General features: G+C 42.7%; 1 protein-coding gene across 1 annotated transcript in view; it reads left to right on the forward strand.

Annotated features, from left to right (window-relative positions):
* SLC28A3 (solute carrier family 28 member 3) overlaps positions 1-18115 on the forward strand; it is a 46392-nt gene extending 28277 nt beyond the window's left edge. The window contains exons 8-17 of the mRNA XM_037373719.1: positions 1022-1102; positions 2184-2264; positions 3308-3433; positions 4602-4732; positions 5528-5696; positions 7296-7493; positions 10224-10305; positions 11188-11286; positions 13642-13765; positions 17360-18115. Coding sequence (XP_037229616.1) covers positions 1022-1102; positions 2184-2264; positions 3308-3433; positions 4602-4732; positions 5528-5696; positions 7296-7493; positions 10224-10305; positions 11188-11286; positions 13642-13765; positions 17360-17462 — 1194 coding nt within the window. The 3' untranslated portion in view covers positions 17463-18115. The remainder of the gene's footprint in view (positions 1-1021; positions 1103-2183; positions 2265-3307; positions 3434-4601; positions 4733-5527; positions 5697-7295; positions 7494-10223; positions 10306-11187; positions 11287-13641; positions 13766-17359) is intronic.
* The last annotated feature ends 5454 nt before the right edge of the window (positions 18116-23569 follow it).

Here is a 23569-nt window from a genome sequence, read left to right on the forward strand (position 1 = left end):
TTTATTTATAATGCATTATGTCCTCAGTTGAACACATATAAAAGCTTCTTAGTGTTAATGATCTGTCTGCCTGTCTTTGGACAGACCTTTTGGGGAGATTTTTCTTCCTGTTATGTACGAGTGTAGAAATGCTGGGATCCTGTGTTTAAAATACTTGAGAATCAAGTGATACTAGTTTTAATCAGGATGAGAAAACAACACATTTAATAACCCATCAAACAGTGGGTTAAGCATCATGCAATTCTTTTAAATTTTATGTTTAAGGAAAGCATTTTTCTTTCAGTCTCCACTGAAAGAAACTTTCATTCACTTCTTGTATTTAATAAGTATACACCTGTGATTTTGTTATTAAGCAAATTCTCTCTCTGCATACAGTTACAGAGCTCTTGAATACTCCATGTTGGCACTATAATCAATACTATAAATAGAGCAGAAGAAAAGAGGATTTTTCTGTAGCGTGTTACCAAAAAGCAGCTACACAGTATAGGCTTTCTAAGGAAGCTGCCCTTCATTCTGTGAAATCAAGTCAGCTACAATCCCAATCAAAATCTTTTCAACTGCTGCTTATATAGCGGTCAAACCAATGTTTTTTAAACACAAAGAAGTTGAGCTCTGAATTCTACACCAGTCCCATTGCATATATTTCTGTTCATGGTTTTTGAAGTCTACAGATGATATCCAAGTCTTTGTAGATACCATTGACTAGTAAACATTGGAGCTGACTTAAATACGGCTATAAACCACCGCATATCATTTTAAAACCAGACAGTTTCAAAACTTGCAGTCCTGTTAGAAAACTGTGTAGATACACGAAAAATAGTTAATTCCAGCACAAATATAAACAATGAGTCTAGAAGGTTAAACATTTTACAGCATAAATGGAAACTTAATAATGAGTTTTCAATACCTTTAAGTGTATTTCCAAAAACAGGAGCCTGTTTTTCAAAAACTAAATGGCCTACAGAATCAAGGAAAGGCAAACCATTCTCGAAGTATTAATGATTTTGTGTCTTCTCATCAGGTACTTCCAATTGTGGTTTTCTTCAGCACAGTAATGTCCATGCTTTACCATGTTGGATTCATGCAATGGCTCATTGGAAAGGTACGAATTTCTGCCAGTAGGTACTCATTTGCCTAGTACAGGACACTTCATGAACACATATAGCCAAACTGTAGTATTGCTCCTGACCAAGATGTTCAGGGGCAGACATAGGAAAGGTAGTTGTTTATTTTTAACCTAGGAATAGTTCCAGGTGTTACTATTACTTCAAATTCCTAATTGGCATCATATATCACACTTTCCTCCCCCCTACTTTTATTGCTAATGTCATAGTAATTGTTAGATTTGCATGACTAGTTTTAGCTTCCCTTAGATGCCATGTTTGCTTAAATCTTCCTTTCTGCCTCCCCCTCTCTCAGTCCCCAAGGTGCAGGATTGAAGTTACATCACAGACAGTGGATTTCTGCTTCCTACTAAGCATTGCAGTAGTAATTGCAGATAGCTTCCTATCACAGATCCCCACAATAAGATCGGAGGCCTGGTTCCTTACCTCATGGTCGAAGTGTTCATTTCTGTCAGGTCCTGTGCCCAGTGCCAGTGTCCACTAAGACAAGAGCAAGTCCACAGAAAGTTCACTTACTGCCCTGTCCACCCGATGAGCTTACCATATGGGGAAAAATATCTTCCTGTACAGTGGTAGTAAAGGTTATTTGAAGATACTATTAAATTAAAAGTCCTTTTTCCTTCTCATTCACAGGATTGCTACGTAAGCACTACCAATGTCAACTAGCTGAAATAGTGTGCTAAAATCTCTATGGGGCATTTTTAGCCTTAATCTAAATTTCACTGTTTTTCCCCCTTCATATGATCTGAGTCCCTTTGAACAGGTACATAAGTAATAAGGGCACATCAAAATATCTACTTTGATTAATTTAGTTTAACAATTTAGTGCCCAGGAGGAGTCTGGGTTACTCTCAGTTCTGTTATATTATTCCCTCTCTGGCTTATTTTAGCACGCTACTATTAAATGAATGTGCCATGTCTTGAAGCTGAAATCATTAACTCAGGAATGCAGAAAATATTTTAAATTGTCTCAGAACTCTCACATTGACATGATTAATTGAAGAAGTGTGTGGAATAGGCAGACCAATATGTTTGTTTGGGGTTTTTTGTATCATTTTAGGTTGGTTGGATAATGAAAATTCTCATGGGGACAACTCCTGTTGAGTCTCTGGTAGCTGCAGGTAACATATTTGTGGGACAGGTGAGTTGGAGCATAAAAAAACATAGTAGCACAGGATTACTGAATATTGTGAAATACGCTGCTCAGTGAGCATCTGTGTACAGAAAAATCATCATTTCATACGAAGCTAGGACTCCAATACAGCACGACTGGTGGTTAATTTCCAGAATTCCAGTATGTTCATATGTCAGCAGTGATGCACAATGCAGAGTGAGTTTTGGGAGCCATATGTTTTCCCAACAGAAAGTCAAGCATAAATGCAGATGATAGATCTCCCTTAAAATGACTACCAGACTACTCCAAGGCTATGAAGAAATAACAATTTCAGGGTTTTTTTAAATTGAAAAGGCGAATGGCACGAAAAGAATGCACATGAGGCAGGCAAGGCAGGAGAGACAGACAATGCAGAAAACTAAAAGCTAGCGCTGGCTGTGCAAGGCCTTACCTACAAAAGCATGGGACAGTGTCTAACATTCCTCTTTATGGGATATCCATTAAACCTGTACTACAGGCTTCAAAGCAACGTGGAAAGATCACAAAGAAACATCCAAGCTCAAAAGTGACGTTAGCATATCAGTTATTTAGCAGTACTGCATCACTGTATCACACTGCTTCAAGACTTAAACTAGTACCTCCACATGATACTGCCTCCAGGATGTGCCCACACACATACCAGAGGGGCTGGGAGGTTTAAGCTACCCATATCAGCTGGTTTCACTTAACACACAGCCTTGCACAGCTTTACTTGCACTCAGACCTGTGGCTATCCCTAACTTACTCAGAACTGGATTAGGATTTCTTAGCAATTTCATTGGGCCTTCAGGAGAGACAGCAAGACAGCAAGAATTGTCTTCAGACAAGATGGATGTTGGTACAATTTTCCTTCTTGCGGTAAAAAAACCCCAATCTGTTAATGTTGAGAGCACTCATTAGCACTAAGATTAACTAGTCAAAGACACCTAAGAAAGCATGATGCAGCCACTCATTTTTCTGCTCTGTTAATAAAATAAACCTGTCAAATTTCAAAGGAAATTCTTAATTTGGTAGATGTTCTTCACTTCCAGACAGAGTCGCCCCTCCTGATACAGCCTTTCTTACCGTACATCACCAAATCTGAACTCCATGCAGTCATGACAGCAGGATTCTCAACTCTTGCTGGAAGTGTCTTAGGAGCATATATTTCTTTTGGGGTAAGAAATGAAACAAGAAATATACTGTTTATCTGAAATCATGTTAAGCATAGAAACCCAGCTAAAATGCCTTGGAATTATACTTTGAGTCATTCCCACCGCCACCACCCCACCACCCCTTTTTTTTTTTTCTTCTGAAGAAATTAATCACAAAAAAAACCCCTGTCCTCTGACAGTAAAAAGGATACCAAGATCTGACCTTGAAGTAACCTGTTAAGTAGCACAAATGTCTGCATAATGATATATAGAGACTTCCTGCCATAGCTGCAAAGAGATGACTGATTTGTATACTTTCCTACAGTTCAGATGAACTGACATGTAGAATACACTGACTGATCAACACTCCCACTTCTGTGGCAGTGATACAGATAAAGTCCTTCAGGAACTAGTGTGCTAGCCATATGAGCCTGAAGAGTTGACTTGTGACTGAGGTTCTGGTGGTGTTGTATAAATACAGATAATAAGTGTCCCATCTACTAAGGGGCTGGCAACATAAAGCCAGAAAAACATAGCTGAAGGTTTGGTTTATGATCAGGGTCACTGGAGGATAGTTGATGAATATGTTTGTTCCATGTTTGAATAAAATACAGTGGAGAGGCAGGGGCAAGAAGGGAGTATTAGCCAAAAAGACTGAGAAAGTAAAAGAAGGAGAGATGGAAATACTGCAGAATTTACCAAAGGAGTTGTTTTCTGTAGAAATTTGTGGAAGAAGGGGTGAATAGAAATTATATTACGCCATGTAATATTTTTTTTTGTAAACACAGCTTCAAGGGACAAAACCAGTTTTCTGTCTCTGCAACACGCACAGGGGGTGTTAAAGCAGGCTGGCTCTCACTCACCTGCTCTGCTGTTGCTACACCTAGCTGCACTTGAAGGACCTGGCTTTTTGTGTAGCTTCTTTTGCTTTCTGGCTTGCCCCTAGAAAGGAGTGAAGCAGTTTGCATCTTGGAAAGATTATTCCATACTTCTAACTACTTAGGGTTTTCCTGTCTCCAGTTTGCTTTCTCCTCTATTGCTCATTCTCTTCTTTTCTTTATGATCAATGTGAACTTTTTAATGACCACCTGTAGAAAAATCACCCAATCATCTAATGATTTTAATTGCTTTCCTCCATGTTTGTGTATGATGTGGTTAACACAGCTTATTCTTCTGTCACCTGGAATTCTAGGTTTCCGCCTCCCACCTAATGACTGCTTCTGTCATGTCAGCACCAGCATCGTTAGCCACTTCCAAACTATTCTGGCCTGAAACTGAAAAGTCTACAGTAACTCTGACGAGTGGCCTACAAATGGGAAAAGGGTAAGCTGATCTAGGCTGTAGTTAATAATAATAGTCATGCAAAAACAAGATTTGCATGACATTCACACATAGGCTTTAGGGGCAGTACATGGTAGATGTGCAAGCAATATATTACACACCAGTATATCCCAAATGAGTATTATTTTAATTCAGATGCAATGTTCCCCATTACAATGTAAGTAGGTGTCACTACTCATTGGGACAGGCACTGAAATGCCAAGGACCTGACCCAGACAGTAAACTCTCAAAAGAAAGAGGAAAATGCCTACATGAGACGAGTCACCAAGGGATTTTCCCATTTGCTCTGTTGCTGTCTTTCCTTTGTAATGAATCTGTAAATGTAAACAAACAAAAGCAAAGGTGGAGCAATAATTTCAACAATGACAGCACCTTACTTGTCACCCATCTGCAAGGAGACTCACTTGCCTTGAGAATGACAAGCAAAGCAAAATGGTTGGTAAGGAGCTGTTCCTGTTCTTTGGCATTTCTGCAAGGGCTGCCTGAAAGAAAACCAGTGCCCACTCCCTCACTCCACCAGTGCCACAGGCAGCCATAGTACTGAGACCTGATCCAGATCTTGCCCAACCCTGAATGTGCCAGAATTCATCCTCAGAGCAGCAAAAGGATACCCTTCCAGTGGCTCCCAAGAGGATCGAGAGCAAAAACCTATTCTACCTCATCATTTTTTCCCTATGAGTGATCAGATAGCTTCAGTAGTAGATGTAACTTTTAGTTCTATGATTTGTTCTTGAAATAAAAAATGTTTACACTCTGATTTTCTTTTCATTGATAAAGTGAATCAAAGAACCTGCTGGAAGCTGCCAGTCAAGGTGCCTCTGCTTCCATCCCGATGGTAGCAAACATCGCCGTGAATCTGATCTCCTTCCTTGCCCTGCTGGCTTTCCTTGACTCTGCTCTCTCTTGGGTGGGCAATCTGTTTAACTATCCACAGCTAAACTTTGAGGTATGGTCTCCAGGTCCTTCATGCCTAATGCATGTCTTTCTCAAATTAAGTGCCTCTGTGGTTTTGTTGTGGGTTTTGGTTTTTTTTTTAATATGATCTAAACCCACATATTTTCATGTGCATGTTCCTGAAAAATGTCTTTACAGCCAAAGAAAAAATTGTTGCCATGTAAATACTTTATTCATTAGTCCATGTATAGCGAGCAGAGTATGTTTGCAAATCATTTTATGCTATTACCTGCTGCCTCTGACTTGGCAGCCAATCTTTCGTTTACACACTTGTCAAGTCATTAACACTTCCTTCAGCTAAATATTAAAGTGGCTTTAGCTTCAGAAAGTCCCATCAAGCCCTTAATGCTCACTAGCATCACTTAGATAAGGACACTGGGGCAAGGCCAGACTTGTCTGAATCCACGCTTACTCAATACCACAGTTCTCAACACAATTAAATTGTAAAACTGCACCCAAATCACTCAGCTGGGAAAACAGATTTTAAACAGGACTTCCTTTTTAACATGTCATTACATCATTTCTGACCCAATGCAACAATCTTAGTACAATGGGTTTAGGCTTTTTGTTTTGCAAGCTTCCAAGGAAAGTCCTGTGTCAAATAAAAATACAACATTGTGACAAAGGTGCTGCTGAAGTGAATAGACACGCACAGCAGATGCGGCTTCAGCAACATTAAGATGTTACCCTGCACAGCTTCCACAGATTATCCCACTTGAACAGACACCCACGACAGAGGAAAGGCCCAAGTATGCGTACCTCAACCACACTGATGCAAGGGCTGGTATTTTAATAACTGCTGGATGGAGTAAGTTTTGGACACATAAGATAACCCACAAGGATCTGAGACCCAGACATGCTGCATTCAGCCAGCCATGTCTTTTGAGGGATACTAACACCTAGCCTTTTGTGGGCAGAGAAACCAGTCGCAAATAGTAACTGTTTAAACACCTCAGTTACATTCACTAAGGCCAGATAATCTGATTAAACCCTTTCACAACTGGAGCTATTGTCACTCATATAAAAATATGCTATACTGTGATATGGGATTTTTTTTTAATTTGCAAAAAACTTTTAATGCTGGGAAAAAGGTACAGATTTAATTACGTCAGATGCACAGTTTTTATGCAGAGACAACTCTTTTATTTATATCAGTTGGAGTCCAATAACCTGGTAATTAAGCATGTTCATTAACGCATTTGATTTATCAGTGGAAGAACTAGAACTCTCAATTCTCTAATCAGCTCTTTAACTCAGCCTTCCTTCTTTGCTTCAAACACTATGCCCAGTCTGAAGCTATTGTCGAAGAAAAAAGGCACAGAAACTTTTGTTTTACTTTAAGTGTAAAATTAGGGATGTACATAACTGCTTTGTTATACCTAGATTTTGGGTTAGTCTTTTAAAAATTACTCAAGTACACCTTACTATTAAAATCCCTCTATCTCCCAGACTGTTGGAAGTAATAATTCAAGGCCAATTTTCCTCTGCTGAAATAAACCCATCCTTATTTTAAGTTTAAAGAACTTATTGCATGGCATTGTTCTTTGACCAACCATATCTTTTGACCTGCTTTGTCTTATATATTTTGCAGAACATTTGTGCTTATGTCTTCATGCCATTTTCTTTCATGATGGGGGTAGACTGGGAAGACAGTTTTATTGTCGGTGGACTACTAGGTTACAAAACTTTCTTCAATGAATTTGTAGCTTATGAGCGCCTCTCAAAACTGATTCACAACCGAAAAAAGGGTGGGAGCATGTACATTAATGGTGTGAAACAGTATATGAATGTAAGTATTCTACAGATTTATTTGATATAATAGTTTTCTGCTAAAACTCACCTTATTTTTCAATATGGGCATAAATGGATAATGGTTGCATATTATTCTGAAGTGTGTCTTTCAGTGACAGAGTTCAGTTATGAAAATGCAGCATTGCTTTGTGAGGCCACCATGACTGTCATCACACTAGCTATCTCAAACAAACGTAGCAAAAGAAAGGCATAGTTATGGGGGACATGAAGGTCCCACAGGACATTGCACTTAAAATGAAGACTGTCTTCAAGGTGGGTTTCTTCTCACATCATTTGTAGCTAGTACTTCCCTATGGGATATTCTCCCTGGGCAAGAAAAATCCTGGGCAAGAACTGGAGGATCCTCGTGCCTGCAGAGGGTTAGCCAAGCATTAAGCTTCAAGAGGGGTATCCAGCAAGCTTTAGGTGGTAGCATTTAAGTTATTACTGGAACACCTCTGATGGACATTACTTTCTCCAGTAATCTCCATCAGAGGTGTTCCAGTAATACAAGAGGGCAGTAACACAAGATGTGTTATTACATTGCATACACCTCCCTTGCTGCACTGAGTCCAATCAACTTCTTTCAACCACCAAAGAAGTTAGTTTGCATGAGGATTTCCAGCCTGGAAACCTGGGCCCACCTCTCATTCATACATCCACCCAGATTCACCCAACAGGATACATAATTCTTGCTACAGTGCACTGAGGAAGAAACCTAGAGGATGGCAATACGAAGGACATCCTAGATGTGTGCACAGGGGCAAAAAGCATGCAGTGGTCAAGGCTGACCTCTGCAGCTATGACTGCTCCCCCATATGGCATTCACACACACAGCCTGCGCTGAGTTTGTCTTCAGTCTAAACACAAGCAATGAAAACCATGATATCTGGCTTAACGCCTGCACTGGCCTTTCTTTCTCAAATCAAGACAAATTTTCACCATAGAGGACTTAATATGGAAAAATCCTTTTGTACAGCTTTTAATTGTCATTTAATCTGGGGTGGTGCTATGGATACCTGCACTATATACAAAACCAAACCCATGTTCCTGACCACTTGCATCCCTCATTACCAGAACATATTTCACAAGTGGAGGTAAAAAGCCAGGTGGTCTGATCAATTACTTACATGTTTGCCTGAGCATTACTAGTGTTCCTGGAATTCCTGGAAATAGGATCTTGGCCTAGATGGACTTTTGATCAGCTCAGCTACAGTCATGTTATGTTTTATAAGCATAATATGTCTCTAAACTCCTGAATAAGTGAAGGTTTTTTTAAATCTGGAAGTCAGATCTGGAAGCCTTAAAATGCAGATCACATTAACTGTATTTCATCTTTTTCTTTTTTTTTTTTTTTTTTTTTTTTCAGTAAGATGTTGTTTGTATAGAACTTCCATGTTCACTTCCAATACATAGGAAGAGCTGTACTAGCTTCTGTGGTAAAAAACTCTGACATATAAAAATTATTTTGATTCCTAACACTAGTAAAAACTGCCCAGTAACCATTTTAACTACGGTACAACAGTTCAGGCGAGAGTGCGCTTGACTTCCACTTTTAATTTCTCTTCAGCTTCAAAAGTCTCCAATATATCCAGGCACAGATACTCAGTCAGAGTGAGCAAACAAGCAGTCTTCTGAACTCCCTCACCTGTGCTAGTAATAACAAGGCTACCCGTGTTCAGAGCTAAGTGCAAATGAAAGCAAGGAAGTCACAGTACACAAAGCCTTTTCTAGGAAGAGTAGGTAGAGTGGGTACTTGAAAAGCATTTTCCTGCATATGTGCAGAGTGACTGAAAATACCTACATACTGGCTTTTATAAAGCAGGAATGGAAACAGAGAAGCTTTTAACAAACACGAAACATACCAGAACACTCATTCGGGCATCTTCAGCTTGGGCCTAAAACACATTAAATAGGAGTTCAGATTCATTTGCTCTCCTTTCCCAAAATACTTGAAGTACATGTATCTGAAGGTTTGCAAGGTTTGTAGCCTGATTTCACCCAAAAGTACTTCTGTGTCCTGTAAGGGGTCCCTCAATGGGGGCAAAGGCCAACCCAAACTTGCCTCTGCTCTGAGGTCCAGACTGAGGTGGTGTTGCCCAAGAGGAGGAAGGTGACTGAAGTTGGGAAGGTAATAAGCTGCTAATGGGGAATGCAAAATCATAATGTCCCTCTGCCTGTTACCACACCAAAGCACCCACAGAGACACATTTCCTTGTTCTCCTTCTGTGCCTGGGGCGGAGTACACACAAAGCAGCTTTGTACACAGAGCCCTCTGCTTGTTCAGGGGCAAAGAAGTCAGGGACACATACCAAAACTTGGGGTTTCAATGCCTTATTGTAGAGGCAGTCTAGCTATGAACAAGAAGCTGGTTAAAGGTCTCTGACTCATACCTTCAGAAAACAGCAGCCAGATTGTCACTAGTAAGATAAGAATTATTTTTTGTCTTTAATTACTAGTTCTTAATTCAATGAGGCACAGCAATATACATGAAAAAACAAACCACTACATGATTTATGAGTCCTCACACAGGCAATGGGTATGAAAGCCTGCACCTTTTAGCAAGAGAATGAGCCTGTCTTGCTGAAAGCTGCACAATGGGGCAACAAGCAAGCAAGCAAGAATGATTTCAATCCTCAGGGCACTGAGCCACAATGCTGTGTTTTCATACTTGTAAATAAACGCAAGAGTCTCAAACCACTCAACAGGGTGTGTGTTTGTTTTCCAGGTTCGCTCTGAAGTCATTGCTACCTATGCCCTTTGTGGGTTTGCCAACTTTGGCTCCCTCGGACTGGTGATAGGAGGCCTCAGTAAGGACACCACTCACAGAAAATTTATTTGGCAAGCAAATCCCAGTGAAAACACCTGCAGTACCAAACAGGCTGTGGGTGAAGCTTAGCAGCATTAGGGGATGAGCAGCTGCTCTGCCGAGACCCAGCACCCAACCGTGCATGGAAAAGCTCACAGAGGGCCAGAGGCTTTGGCATGGAAATTCTGTGACAGGGGCTGAAGGCAAGGGGAGGGGACCAAGCCGTGCCAACAGGACTCCCAGTCCAGCCCTCACACCACAAACCTGAGCTGCTACAGCCCTTAGGCTTCAGGAGAAGAAAACCATCTCGGTAGCCTGCTGGTTTGAAAGACAAACTTGTCTGTTTCCTGTAAAAATATCACCTATGTGCAGTAGGCTCATAGGGAAAGGGGGCAGGGCAGGGGGCAGGAGGAAGGAATGTTGGGGAAAGGCTTTTCAGATCTCAAGGGAAAAAGAAAAATTGAAAAATCATCTGGGTTCCTCACTGGGCAGCCAGCATTGCTGGCAGCTGCCTTTACCCTGGAGACCTAGCGGGCCCTGTAGTGCCAGTAGTGGGACAGCACGGAAGAGCAGCACCCAGCCATGGGGGCCAGACGCCAGTGCTGTGCCTGGCATTTGCTTCTGAAAGCTGCCATCAGCCAGCACAGACATGCAAACTGCCAAAGCAAACAGAAGGCGCCATTTTATACACAAGCCACCGTCTTAACAGAAAGAGCCAACACCGGCACTAAGCCTTCAAACGGCCCACTTGTCTCATTTTCCCTCCTTGTTTCTCCTGTTTCAAACTGCAGGGTGCGAATTTCCTCTTCTAGTGGAAGAACTGGCAGGCTCATCTTTTTTTATATGTATTTATGGCTGACACGCACTTTCATTTTCTTCCTAGCAAGCATTGCTCCCTCAAAAAGAAAAGAAATAGCTGGCGCTGCTTTCAGAGCTATGATTGCGGGAACTGTCGCCTGCTTCATGACCGCCTGTGTTGCAGGTACCGTACCCGCGCTTGGTGTCCCCTGCAGCCGGTGACCACAGGGCGGCAGCGCGTCGGCACGGCAGGCACGGCCGAGCGCCACCGGTCACTCAAACGCTGGTATTTTCGGGTTTGGCAGGATTAAAACTCATTATGCGACGAAAAGTTCCTGGAAACTAGAATATGAAAAGATTTATTTTATCTCTTCCATTATGTCTTACCCCCTACCCGCCACACACACCCCCCTTTTTTTTTGTGTGTTAGTCTGTGTGTAACACATGACTCATGAACAAAGCAAGTTATAGATGAGTTAAAATCCCTCCCCCACACCACTGGCTACAGAAATACAAAAGTAATTACGGAGCAAAATTGGAGAAGTGGAAGGAAAGGAGGGTGGAACAGAGAAGGAGCGAGGGCGAAGCTGAAAGACTTTTTTGCCTTAATGTTAAATTGACATTTTGGGATGCTAGTGCTCCCACAGAGCATTTAAATTAATGAAACTGTCCTAAAGTGGGATTCAACAGCAGATCCTTATTCAGTCTTGCCTTCAAGCTGAGTAAAGAGCCATTTTAGGGAGGAAATTAAAAAGAGTATAGTATTAACAGTACAGGAGATTAATTAATTGACCAGATATGATTCAGCAGGTAAAATTTATCTCCACTGTTGAACAATCCCTTTCCCAGCTTTCTTTCTGAGTGTGTGATATGCAGAATTGCATGATGAAGGCTAAAGCACTCATATTCCTCTAGTGATGAAAGATCTTGGTTTTTCATGTAGCTGAAAACAGCATCTCTGTTTCTACCACAGCTTCCCTATCCCTTTGTGTTCACTGCAGCAACAGAAACATACACATTTTAAGGATAAGCCCACACCATTTTCTGAAGGTTATAGAACTAGTACACTTGAAATGTCATTATCTCACAGCTCTCCATGAAGTTTTAACATGCGACACTACTCTGTATAACTGAGGAATCAGGGAGCCTTACTAAAATGTGTCATTTCACAATCCTGGTCTTAAGAATAACATTGCCAACAGCCACTGGGAAATCTTTCCAAAACAATAAAATCTGCTTTGGAAAGAAAATTACATCCCACCCACTCCTGCCATGACAATGCTTTCCTTATGCCCAGAAGAAGGTAAAAGAGCCAAGCAATTTCTACTACCCCAGTTAAGAACACATTAAAACTGTGTCTGGGTTCCACAACTATGTACAAGGGGATGCCACTTTGATATTTCCCAGGTGGCTAACAAGGCTAACATCTTGGCTTGCATCAGACACAGTGTGGCCAGCAGGACCAGGGCAGTGATTGCCCCCTGTCCTGGGCACTGGTGAGGCCGCACCTCAAACGCTGTGTTCAGGTTTGGGACCCTCGCTGCAAGAGGGACGCTGAGGTGCTGCAGCGTGGCCAGAGCGGGCAGCGAGGCTGGTGCAGGGTCTGGAGCACAAGTCTGATGGGGAGCGGCTGAGGGAACTGGGGCGGTTTAGCCTGGAGAGGAGGAGACTCAGAGGAGACCTTATTGATCCCTACAACTACCTGGAAGGAGGCTGTAGGCAGGTGGGGACAGGTCTTTCCTCCCAGAGAAGAAGTGACAGGACCAAGGGGAAACGGCCTCAAGATGCACGAGGGAAGGTTTAGATTGGATATTAGATGTCTTCACTGAAAGGTTGGTCAAGCATTGGAACAGGCTGCACAGGGGGTGGTGGAATCACCATCCCTGGAAGTGTTTAAAAAATGCATAGATGCAGTGCTTAGGGACATGGTTTAGTGATGGACTTGGCAGTTGTGGGTTAACCGTTGGGCTTGATGATCTTAAATGTCTTTTCCAACCTAAATGATTCTTCAAGTCTTCATTCTTCATAGGATTCTTGTCTCTTCATTACTGCATGGATGCTGACATTACTGTTTATAGGAAATTTTGGAGAAATCTAGCAAAGCAAAGATGAATAAACCATAACTATCTCCATTTAAAAGAAAAGTTCCTGTATTTACTTGTACTGCTATAAATGCATCATTGCATCATAGCTCCATTTTAGTTGATGAAAGCACACTGGCCCAGCAGTGAAAGAGCCACTAGCATACCTTTTAGTAGCGTTAAAAGGGGCAGAAAAAAACAATAGTCTAAGTGGCTACTATAGTTTAATTTCTACCTACAAAAAAATGTTTGTGGTCACCCCTTAATCCAGTTCTGTAAAATTATTTGGATTTGTTAAAAATTCCACAATCAAGAATTTCAATCTTATACCTTCACAGAACCATCTTGGGGAGTGATTTTGTGTCATTTAGAATGTTTCATCTGACCATGCCCTGGTGACTGATATTCCCAGGTCTTCCTCTTCATTACTCATTAAGAAAATTTTACTTACTTCACAGGAATGCTGACTGTCCCTGGTCTGGAAGTTCCTTGCCACGTCTTACTAGGAAATGCCTTCAGCTCCACAGATTTCCCTGTCAACAGCACAGACCTAGTGGAATGTTGCCAGCAACTCTTCACCAGGTATTGAGCAACTCTTTATCCTTCTATCAGCATAATTGAGGGAGCTCACATATTCTTTAAAAGCCTAATTTTATTTTTTGTATTTAGCTTTTTTCCTTAGGCACTTGTTTTCCATGAACTTGAATCTTTTGAAGAAACTGATATTTTAATGCTTCTAAATTTCTTCCCTCTTCTTGGGCATTTCTCTGTTACATGCCAAACAGAACCAGAACCGACAGAGAAGACAAAACATCTTTGTCCAAACCTAAGCTCCCTGAAAGGCTAGAGATAGATTATGATGTAAAGATTCAGTGGTCTATCTCAAGGTCACCTCAAATAGTAACAAAAAATGAATGAAATATTTGAACCAATATCACATGAACATAGTATCTGAACATAAGTCTAGCTGAAAAAAGCTAGGAGCTTTTCCTTCTGCTGTCTATGAATCTAGCTGAGCGTAACAGTAATAATGCTTGTTTACATATAAAACTTTACACACATTTGAAGTAGAAAAATATTCTGAGGTAAATTGTATTTGATAATTCTCTATCCAAGTTAAAGGAAAAAAACCAGCTATGTTAAAAAAGGAATATATTCAGACTTAACATTATCCCACAAAGAACCAAAGGTACACATATTTAGGTTATGGCAAGAAACTTTTACATTAGTCCTAATGTCCTGGGGTTTTTTTTTCCATTTTCACAACTAACTGCTTTAGAAATAAATACTCTAATTCACCTTTTTTCAATGCTATTGAAAATACAAGAACATCATCCTTCTTTTCTCATTTCTTTTAGTAAAGACAATGCTCTAACATCAAGCACTTGTCTACAACAGAAATATACAATGCAAATGTAACAGTGATGTTGCTGTACTCTAACCTACAAAAATTCTTTTGACAAAATCCTCAGGCTTTTCAGAATTGTTTTGATTTCACTGGATCTGCCTTCATACCCACTCGCTTAACAAAAACAGGGGGGTTTTGTGTGTAGTAGAGCAGTAACTTATTACATCTTCTCAGTATCAAGACTTCTGGCAGCATGAAATTTAAAAAATTTCACATGTTTAACTCCTCATGTCAAGAATCAAAATTTCAGTTCTAACTTCAGGTGATATTTTTTCCCCTGTATTATTCTTTTGACACATTTCTTCTTTCCATGCCTTGGCATAAAATGTAGTTTTGAATATTGGCATATGCAGTATGTGAGGTGGCCTTATTTTTATGGTAACAGTTTTGGATTTAAACTCTTAACAAAAATGTAATTTCAAAAAATCATTCATGTTGGTGTCAAGATCACCAGCTTCTGCCTGAACATCAGCACTTGCATACCACAGAATCACAGAATGGTCAGGGTTGGAGGGGACCTCTGGACATCATCTCATCCAACCCCCTGCTAAAGCAGTTTCAGCTGGAGCAGGTTGCACAGAATCAAGTCCGGGTGGGTTTTGAATGTCTCCAGAGAAGGAGACTGCACAGCCTCTCTGGGCAGCCTGTGCCAGGGCTCTGTCACCCTCAAAGAAGTTGTTCCTCATATTCAGATGGAACTGCGTGTGTTGCAGTTTGTGCCTGTTGGCCTTTGTCTTTTCACTGGGCACCACTGAAAAGAGTCTGGTCCCATCCTCATGACACTCACTTTTAAGATCTTTGTATGCATTGATATTGGTATGATCCCCTCTTGGTCTTCCCCAGGCTGCACAGGCCCAGCTCTCTCGGCCTTCCCTCGTGAGGGAGATGCTTCAGCCCCCTCACCCCCTTGGCAGCCCCCCGCTGGCCCCTCTCCAGTCGCTCCCTGTCTCTCCTGAACTGGGGAGCCCAGCGCTGGGCACAGCACTCCAGGTGCGGCCTCACCAGGGCAGAGCAGAGGGGCAGGACACCCCCCGCACCCGCTGGCCACGCTCCTCCTGATGCAGCCCGCGCTGGCAGCGGCCTTCTTGCCCACCAGGGCACACTGCTGGCCCACGGGCCGCTCGGTGTCCTCCAGGCCTCCCAGGCCCTTCCCCGCAGAGCTGCCTGCCAGCAGGTCAGCCCCAGCCCGTGCTGGTGCGTGGGGTCGCTCCCCCCCGGCGCAGGACCCTACCCCTGCCTTTGCTGAGCTTCATGACGCCCCCCCTGCCCCACTGCCCAGCCTGCCCGGGCCCCGCCGAACGGCAGCGCAGCCCCTGGGGTATCAGCCGCCCTCCCAGCGCTGTACCACCAGCAAACTCGCTGCGGGCACGCTCTGCCCCTTCACCCAGGGCGCTGGGGGGTGGGCTGAGCAGGACGGGACCCGGTGCTGAGCCCCGGGGCACAGCGCTGGCTGCGGGCCCCCAGCTGGGCTGCGCCGCTGGTCACAGCCCTCTGGGCTCTGCCATCAGCCAGGTCTCAGCCCACCTCCCTGCCCACGCGCCCAGCCCACCCGGCCTGCGCTCACCTGGGGCGGCTGTGGGAGACAGGGTTGAAAGCCTTGCTGAGTCCAGGTAGTCAAGATCCACCACTCTCCCCTCGTTTGTCCATCCATTCCATCATAGAAGGCTATCAGTTTGGTCAAACATGATTTCCCCTTGGTGAATCCATGTTGACTACCCCTGATAAGCTCATTTTCCTCCACATGTTTAGAGATGATGTCCAGGATGAGCTGTCCCATCACAGTTCCAAGGATGGAGGTGAGGCTGACCAGCCTGTAGTTTCACTGCAAGGAATTTCTGTTCTTGCAACCTGAAGTTCCAAACCAGTTTATCATAATGTTGAATGAGTATCAAAAATTTCTTTGCACAGTAAAAATTATCTGTGATGCTGGCTACATTCCTTCATTCATATTTCTTCATCCTTCATTCATATTTCTTCACCGCTCCAACTTTTCCTCATCACAATAATTTTAACTCTACCAGATTGCTACAAAGACAAGAACTTTCTGTGTTTTCACCAAAACGAATGTTGAGCAATGTGGTGATGCAAGTCGAGGCGGACTTAAAAGAAACACTATGTCTGCGTGGCTGGGTTTGGACAAAATGGCCTTTATTGTTTATACAAACTATATATCTTAGACAGTGCAGGTGTTAGACCCTGATAGGTTTTTGTGTCCTTCTTCTTGCTTGCTATTTGCTGTTGCTGTAGGTGCCCGTATGCTGCGGTTCTAAGTTCCAGTTCTTCACACCCTGTTTACATACCTGACAATTTGTGGCTGTCTTAAAGGTACACGGCTAAGTCTTTGAGGTCAACTAACTTATCTGCAGACCCCAGAAGAGCAACTGCTTCAAAGATCCAAAAACATTGAATAGTGAAGTGAAACCACCAATATTTCAGTTATTTAGGAATACATACCCAAGGCACGGGTACTTTATACAGAAAACCAGGCATTACCCTCACAAAAAGGGAGAACATCTGGTCGTGGCACACGGCTGATGTTTGGAAAATCCATTTAATTTCTCATGAAATTTAACACATTTAAAGTTGCTTTGGAGAAAGTGTGTCTCTGTGTGTGTATGTGCACATGCACAAGTGTGTGTGCATGTGGATGTGCATATGCGTGTGTGTATATATATACACACTATATACACGGGAGGTGGGGGGAGGGGTGAAAATTTCCATAAGAGAAAAAGAGTATATCTGATTTCTGCTTTTCTCTCCTTCCCTAGTGTAAATCATTCTCAGGAGATCTTCCCTGGAAGAAACTACAGCCTAAGTTTCTTGAAAGGATGTTGCCAAATACTGGATCAACCTGCTTCTCATTGTACTTAAATTAAGCCTTGTCTTTTGGGTGGATAGGCCATAAATAAGAACTCTGTTCCTCGGTAGGAACATAATAAAAAATTTCCTTTTCCATAGCAAGTGTCAGACCCTCTTCCCACAACCTTTACGTTCCATCTCTTAGCAGCCTGATTCTTCTGACTTGCTTGGAATTACACATGAGTTAAACAAGATAAATGCAAGACACCTTTTGCTGCAGGTTTCTTCTCCCATTACAGATCAGAAGGGAACATTTCTGAGCTTAATTCTCCGGATTTCATCTCTACCCTAAAACTGATGTATCTGTAGAATTAAACTACTGTGGGCAAGAAGAAAATCAGATTTAGAGGATATGACTGCCACTTAAAGAAGTTGTGAACTAGAAATAATATTTAGAATTGCCATCCATTCCTAATAGTATTTCTGCTCTGTTTTGTACCAAAGATATGTTTTTACTGCATGAAAGTAAATTACTCTCTTCTCAGAAATCTCTACACATTTCTTCTAGTAACTATGGCTGCATGTGAACTGAACTGCTAACATGTGGTGCACCCCACCAGGTAGGTCACTGAAGCACTCAAATCAGGGACTAGCCACTTATTGTAAAAAATGTAGGTTTCCTGTAAAACTCAGTTTATTAGCTTAATCCTCTAGAAAATTATAAATGCCAGTATTACTACTACTTGTGATTTTTATCACAGGTATCATATTGTTAGGTCTTTTTCTTTGGCCTCATCCACCTAGTTTTAGGAGACTGCATGTCAACCCCAGTTTTCAGTGTTTGTGAATAAAGTTGCTAATCTTGATTATGGCAGATATATACTCAAATATTTTATGCAAACCTGTGCTAAAGAAACTGCATGTGTTTGGTCCACCATTTTTAGCCAGCATACTGGTTATGGCAGGGTTTATCTTTCAAATAAGTTTAGAGTCTGAAATAGAGAAATCTATTCTTTCAAGGGCAATTAAGCCAAAAACATTAACTCTCACTGTCAAGCAGAACACATCCCACACACTCTGTTTATTAGTCAGTCATAACTGGCACTCTCCCTCCTGGCTGCTCCCTAACATGCTCTATTTAATATTAGGCTTTTAAAATGGCTGCTCTTCCCATTCCTGCAATTGTAACCTGGTAAAAGAGCTATTCCAGCTAGTAAAGGTAACCATGCATGAACTTCTAGAAAAGCCCTTCATATAGCTTGAGGCATCAGCATTCCTCCTACAGAAGAGATGTGGAGTTTCTTCTCTTTTTTGACACTCTATAGCAGGATTATATAGAAGGCAGTTTTAGCAGAGGATATGTGACATTGCCTCTACCTACACATGGTCAAAGAGACTGCCCTCCTGGTTTGCTGATGGCTTAATCAGAAGATGATATACATGGGGCGTTGCATGCTAAATGTGGCAAAAATTGCAGCAAAAGCAGCATGGGATTGCTAAGTACCATCATGCTTTCAGGTGACAACTTCGCCTCTGTTGTGATGGTACTAGGAGTTCAATGTAGAGATCTTTGTGTCTCTCTTGACACAAAAAGGGAGCTGCGCACTTCACCTACTCAGGTTTAACCTGGCAGCTTAGACCCTGGATTATCAGGAAATGAACACATTTCCAACAACGTGATTGCCAGCAACAATGAACCTGCAACAGAGCTGATAAGAAACATTTGATTTAATGAAATGCTTGCTGGTACTTGTGGTGGCTTGATCCTGGCTGGATGCCAGATGCCCACCAAAGCCGCTCCATCACTCCCCTCCTCAGCAGAACAGGGGATGGAAAATATAACAAAAAGCTCATGAGTTGAGATAAGGACAGGGAGATCACTCAGCATTTACCATCATGGGCAAAACAGACTTGACTTAGGGAAATTAATTTAATTTATTATCAATCAAATCAGAGTAGAAAACTGAGAAATAAAAACCAAATCATAAAAACACCTTCCTCCCACCTCTCCCTTCTTCCTGGGCTTAACTTCACTCCTGATTTCTCTACCTCCTCCCCACAAGCAGTGCAGGGTGGTGGGGAATGGGGGCTGCAGTCAGTCCATCACATGTCTCTGCTGCAACTTATTCCCCAGGGGGAGGGTCCTCACACTCTTCCCTGGCTCCAAAGTGGGGTCTTTCCCATGGGACACAGTTCTCCACAAACTTCTCTTACATGAGTCCTTCATGCTCCATGGGCTACAGTTCTTCACGAACCGCCCCAGCATGGGTCCCTCCCACGGGTGCTGTCCTTCAGGCACAGCCTGCTCCAGCGTGGGTCCCCCGTGGGGTCACAAGCCCGGCCAGCAAACCTGCCACAGAGCGGGCTCCTCTCCACATGGGGCCACAGGCCCTGCCAGGAGCTGCTCTAGCACAGGCTTCTCAAGGGGTCACAGCCTCCTTTGGGCATCCACCTGCTCTGGCGTGGGGATGCAGGTGGGTATCTGTTCCACCATTAACCTCCATGGGCTGCAGGGGCACAGCCTGCTTCACATCGTAGTCTCCATCAAGGGCTGCAGGGGAATTGTGGCTCCGGTGCCTGGAGCACCTCCTCCCCTACCTTCTTCACTGACCTAAGGTGTATGCAGAGTTGTTGCTCTCAAATATTCTCACTCCTGTCTCCTGATGCAATTGCACAGGTTTTTTTCACCCATGTTAAATACATTATCCCAGAGGTGCTACCACCATTGCTGATGGACTTAGCCTTGCCCAAGTGGCACATCCCTCTTGGAGACAGCTGGCACTGGCTCTATTGAACATAGGAGAAGCTTCTAGCAGCTTCCCACAGAAGGCACCCCTACAGCCTTCCCCCCCGCCCCTTGCCATACAAACCCAATACACACTCTGTCTTGCATAGATTCAAAGATCTACATGAACATTTTGGAAGTAATGGATTAAGTAATGGATGAAGCCTATGTGGAAGTATCACTGTTTCAAAGGTCTTGGAAAAAAAGGAGAACTTCACCTGCTTTGCAGCTGCTGGCATGGCAGTGCACAATATGTCCTACCTAATACAGATGACTAGTTAATGAAACACAGGTGGCAATGACTCTGTCACTCTCAGAAGCTACCAACTGGGTGGCGGTATGTATCTGATACTGCCTTGTGGAGCTTCCTACTGTAGAATTCAGTGTGCTAGTTAGTCACTAAAATTCACCAGTAATAATTCCAGGAAATGTTTTATACAGTGCAGTGAACAACAGTTCGAGGAAACATACTGTAGCCTTTATCACGCTGAAAGCATATATAATCAAAGAAAACTGTCCTTAATGTAAGACAAGTTCTCTCTGGCCCCAATCTACAAAAGCACTGAAATATGTAAATGAAGGAAGACTGGCAGGTAATGGGAATATTTCTACTTTAATTGGCTGAGAAGCAAATGGAAAAAACAAACACACTTTTAGAAACAAGCTCTTTTTCCAATTCTACATACTACAGCAGCACTTGCAACCTTTGTGAACATGTGAATAATTGACCATGTGTTGTGGTTTAACCCAACAGGCAGCTAAACACCACATAGCTGCTCCCTCCCCACCACCCCCCTGTCGCTGCAGTGGGGTGGGGGAGAGAATCAGGAGGTAAAAAAAGCAAAATCTGTGGGCTGAGATAAAGGCAGCTTAATAGGACAGAAAAAGAAGAGAAAATAATAATGATAGAAGAATTACAATATACAAAACAAGTGATGCACAATGCAGTTACTCACCACTGTCCAACTGATACCCAGCCAGTTCCTGAGCAGCAGCCCCCAGCCAGCTTTGCACCCAGTTTGTATACTGATCATAACATCCTATGGTATGGAGTATCCCTTTGGCCCACTGGGGTCAGCTGTCCTGGCTGAGTCCCCTCCCAACTGTTTGTACCCCCCAGCCTGCTCGCTGGTGTGGTGGTGTGAGAAGCCAAAAAGCCCTTGATTTGGTGTAAACACTCTTTAGCAACTCTAAAACATCAGTGTGTTATCAACATCATTCTCATCCTAAATCTGAAACACAGAGCTGTACCAGCTACTAGGAATAAAATTAACTCTATCCCAGCTGAAACCAGGACATTATCAAAGAGGCAAGTCATGCACAGCAAGTTGTGGAGCCAGGTGTTCTCCAAACCAAGTATTATCTCTTTCTCACAAAATATATGAGTACAGAGGCAAGATGCTAAAGATATAGAATATGAATACCAATTCTTTCCTCCTGCACACCGAAACAGTTTTTGCTACACAGTGGTCAGAGTGCTTCACACTACACAGTGCCATAAACCTATGGTTCCCAAATGTTGTGAGTCTGTGGATCACTAACAGACCTCCAAATTTCAGCCAGGTACACTTAGCTTTAAAGTTGCTTAAGCATGTTGCTTAGCAGTGGTGTATAAGCTGGGAAGGCAGCTCTGAACCTCAGCCCGCCAGCAGTGGTGGAAGACAAACCTGTGCCTAGGGCATTGGCATGGGGCAAGGGAAGCTCTGTGCACGTGTAAGGTTCGTGTCTTGGGGAGCACAGAGCCCTGCTTGGCAGCTGGTGGCACGGGAAACATGCCCTGGGGGCAGCTGGTGTGAGGCACTGAGTTTGGAGTTTGTGGGCGCAGCTCACTCGAGTGGTACCATCCCAGCTCTGCAGGGAGGCCCACAGAACCGGTAGGCCTGCTGCTATTCTGTTATCTGACATCAAACATAAAAAACAAGTTGCAAAAAGATCACCTTTGAGAGGCTGAACTAAATTCTCTCGTTTACATCAATCTAACCTTAGGGGATCTTCACTGAAGCTGGTCTTACTATACACTCATACCAGTGTAAATCAGATGAGAATTTTTTTCTTTGGATTTGATTCTGATTTTAAGCTAGTTTTCAGTCCTATCAGTCCATATGAGCCAATGAAAGTGCTTCAATAAATACAATATTGTATAATGATCATTGCAACTGTACACATGCTTCTGTTTTGCCTCATGGAGCTCTGAATCTGAAACCTGAGAGCATTCAGAAAAAACAACTGGTGAAAATCAGTTTAATCTTTAGCTCCGAACTATTTCATGAAGTTTATTTTATAGAGGAAAAAAAAAATCAAAGCATTTTCTTGTTGCTATGGCATTCTGCAACATAGAGATTTGCTATAGCAACCAGTGTACTACCTCAAAAGGCATTGATCAGAATGCGTGAGTTGCCACGGGTTGCCATAGTGAAAACAGGTATTTTCTTTTTGCTATATTGATTGGTGCCTTTGATGTCAGGAGACTAGACATGTCAGGGACATGGGAGCATGCTACAAGAGATTGTTCCCCGGTGGCAAGTACGTATGGCAGTTCAGGACCATGTTTGTCTAGATTAAATGAGAAAATCTTGAGTTTTTACATGCAAAATCTTGCATGTTACAGGGCTTAAATATATGTAAGAAATATTATACTTGGGACTTGTTGCTTACTTGTTTTCCACATGCTGTGGAAGTGTTCCTACCTCAGCAGTAATTGCATGGCAACATTTGGAGTCCCCATGTTAGTGGGAATGGCCCTGTGTGTAGGATAATAAACCTGAGTTTGTGTCCAGTTGTGAGTTTTGTCATAGGCTCCATGTGTACTTGGGAAAGGCTCTCATCTCTGTGATGTCTCTGTTCCTGATCTGTAAAATGAAGCAGTAGCCTGGGGTGTTGCCAGCAGTTGCAGTACAGCAAAAATTGTTAGACAGCAAGAATGTGAGAGCAGCACTTTTGCAGTTGTGGGATTATACACTCAGGAACTGCCTCCGGTCTGGTTTTGTACTGAAAAGTAATGAGGAACTATGCATTAACATGCCTAGTTTCTGTCAGAGGCTCTTACACATGGATCAAAACATACGTAACTCCACTAGTCTGGCACTTTTCCTAAACTAACAGCTCTGGTTCAAATAAAGGAAGAGGACTGTGGGTAGGTTCATACCAATGCTATTTCCCCTCTCTAAAGAAACACTTGCACTGCTGTAGCATCTGAGCTCGAGTAACAGCAGGGACACAAAAAAATGCGTGCCCATACCAAATCACTGCTGTTACATCGCAACATCCCAGCTACCTCCATAGCCACTTTGTTATCTCTGTGACACCAAATATTCCAAGTATCCTTAACCGCTGACTGAACTTGTCCTGCAAAACTAGTTGGCTATTTGGCCATGTTACACCAATTATTACACAG

The sequence above is a fragment of the Falco rusticolus genome, chromosome Z (genome assembly GCF_015220075.1).
Source record: "Falco rusticolus isolate bFalRus1 chromosome Z, bFalRus1.pri, whole genome shotgun sequence".
NCBI lineage: Eukaryota > Metazoa > Chordata > Aves > Falconiformes > Falconidae > Falco > Falco rusticolus.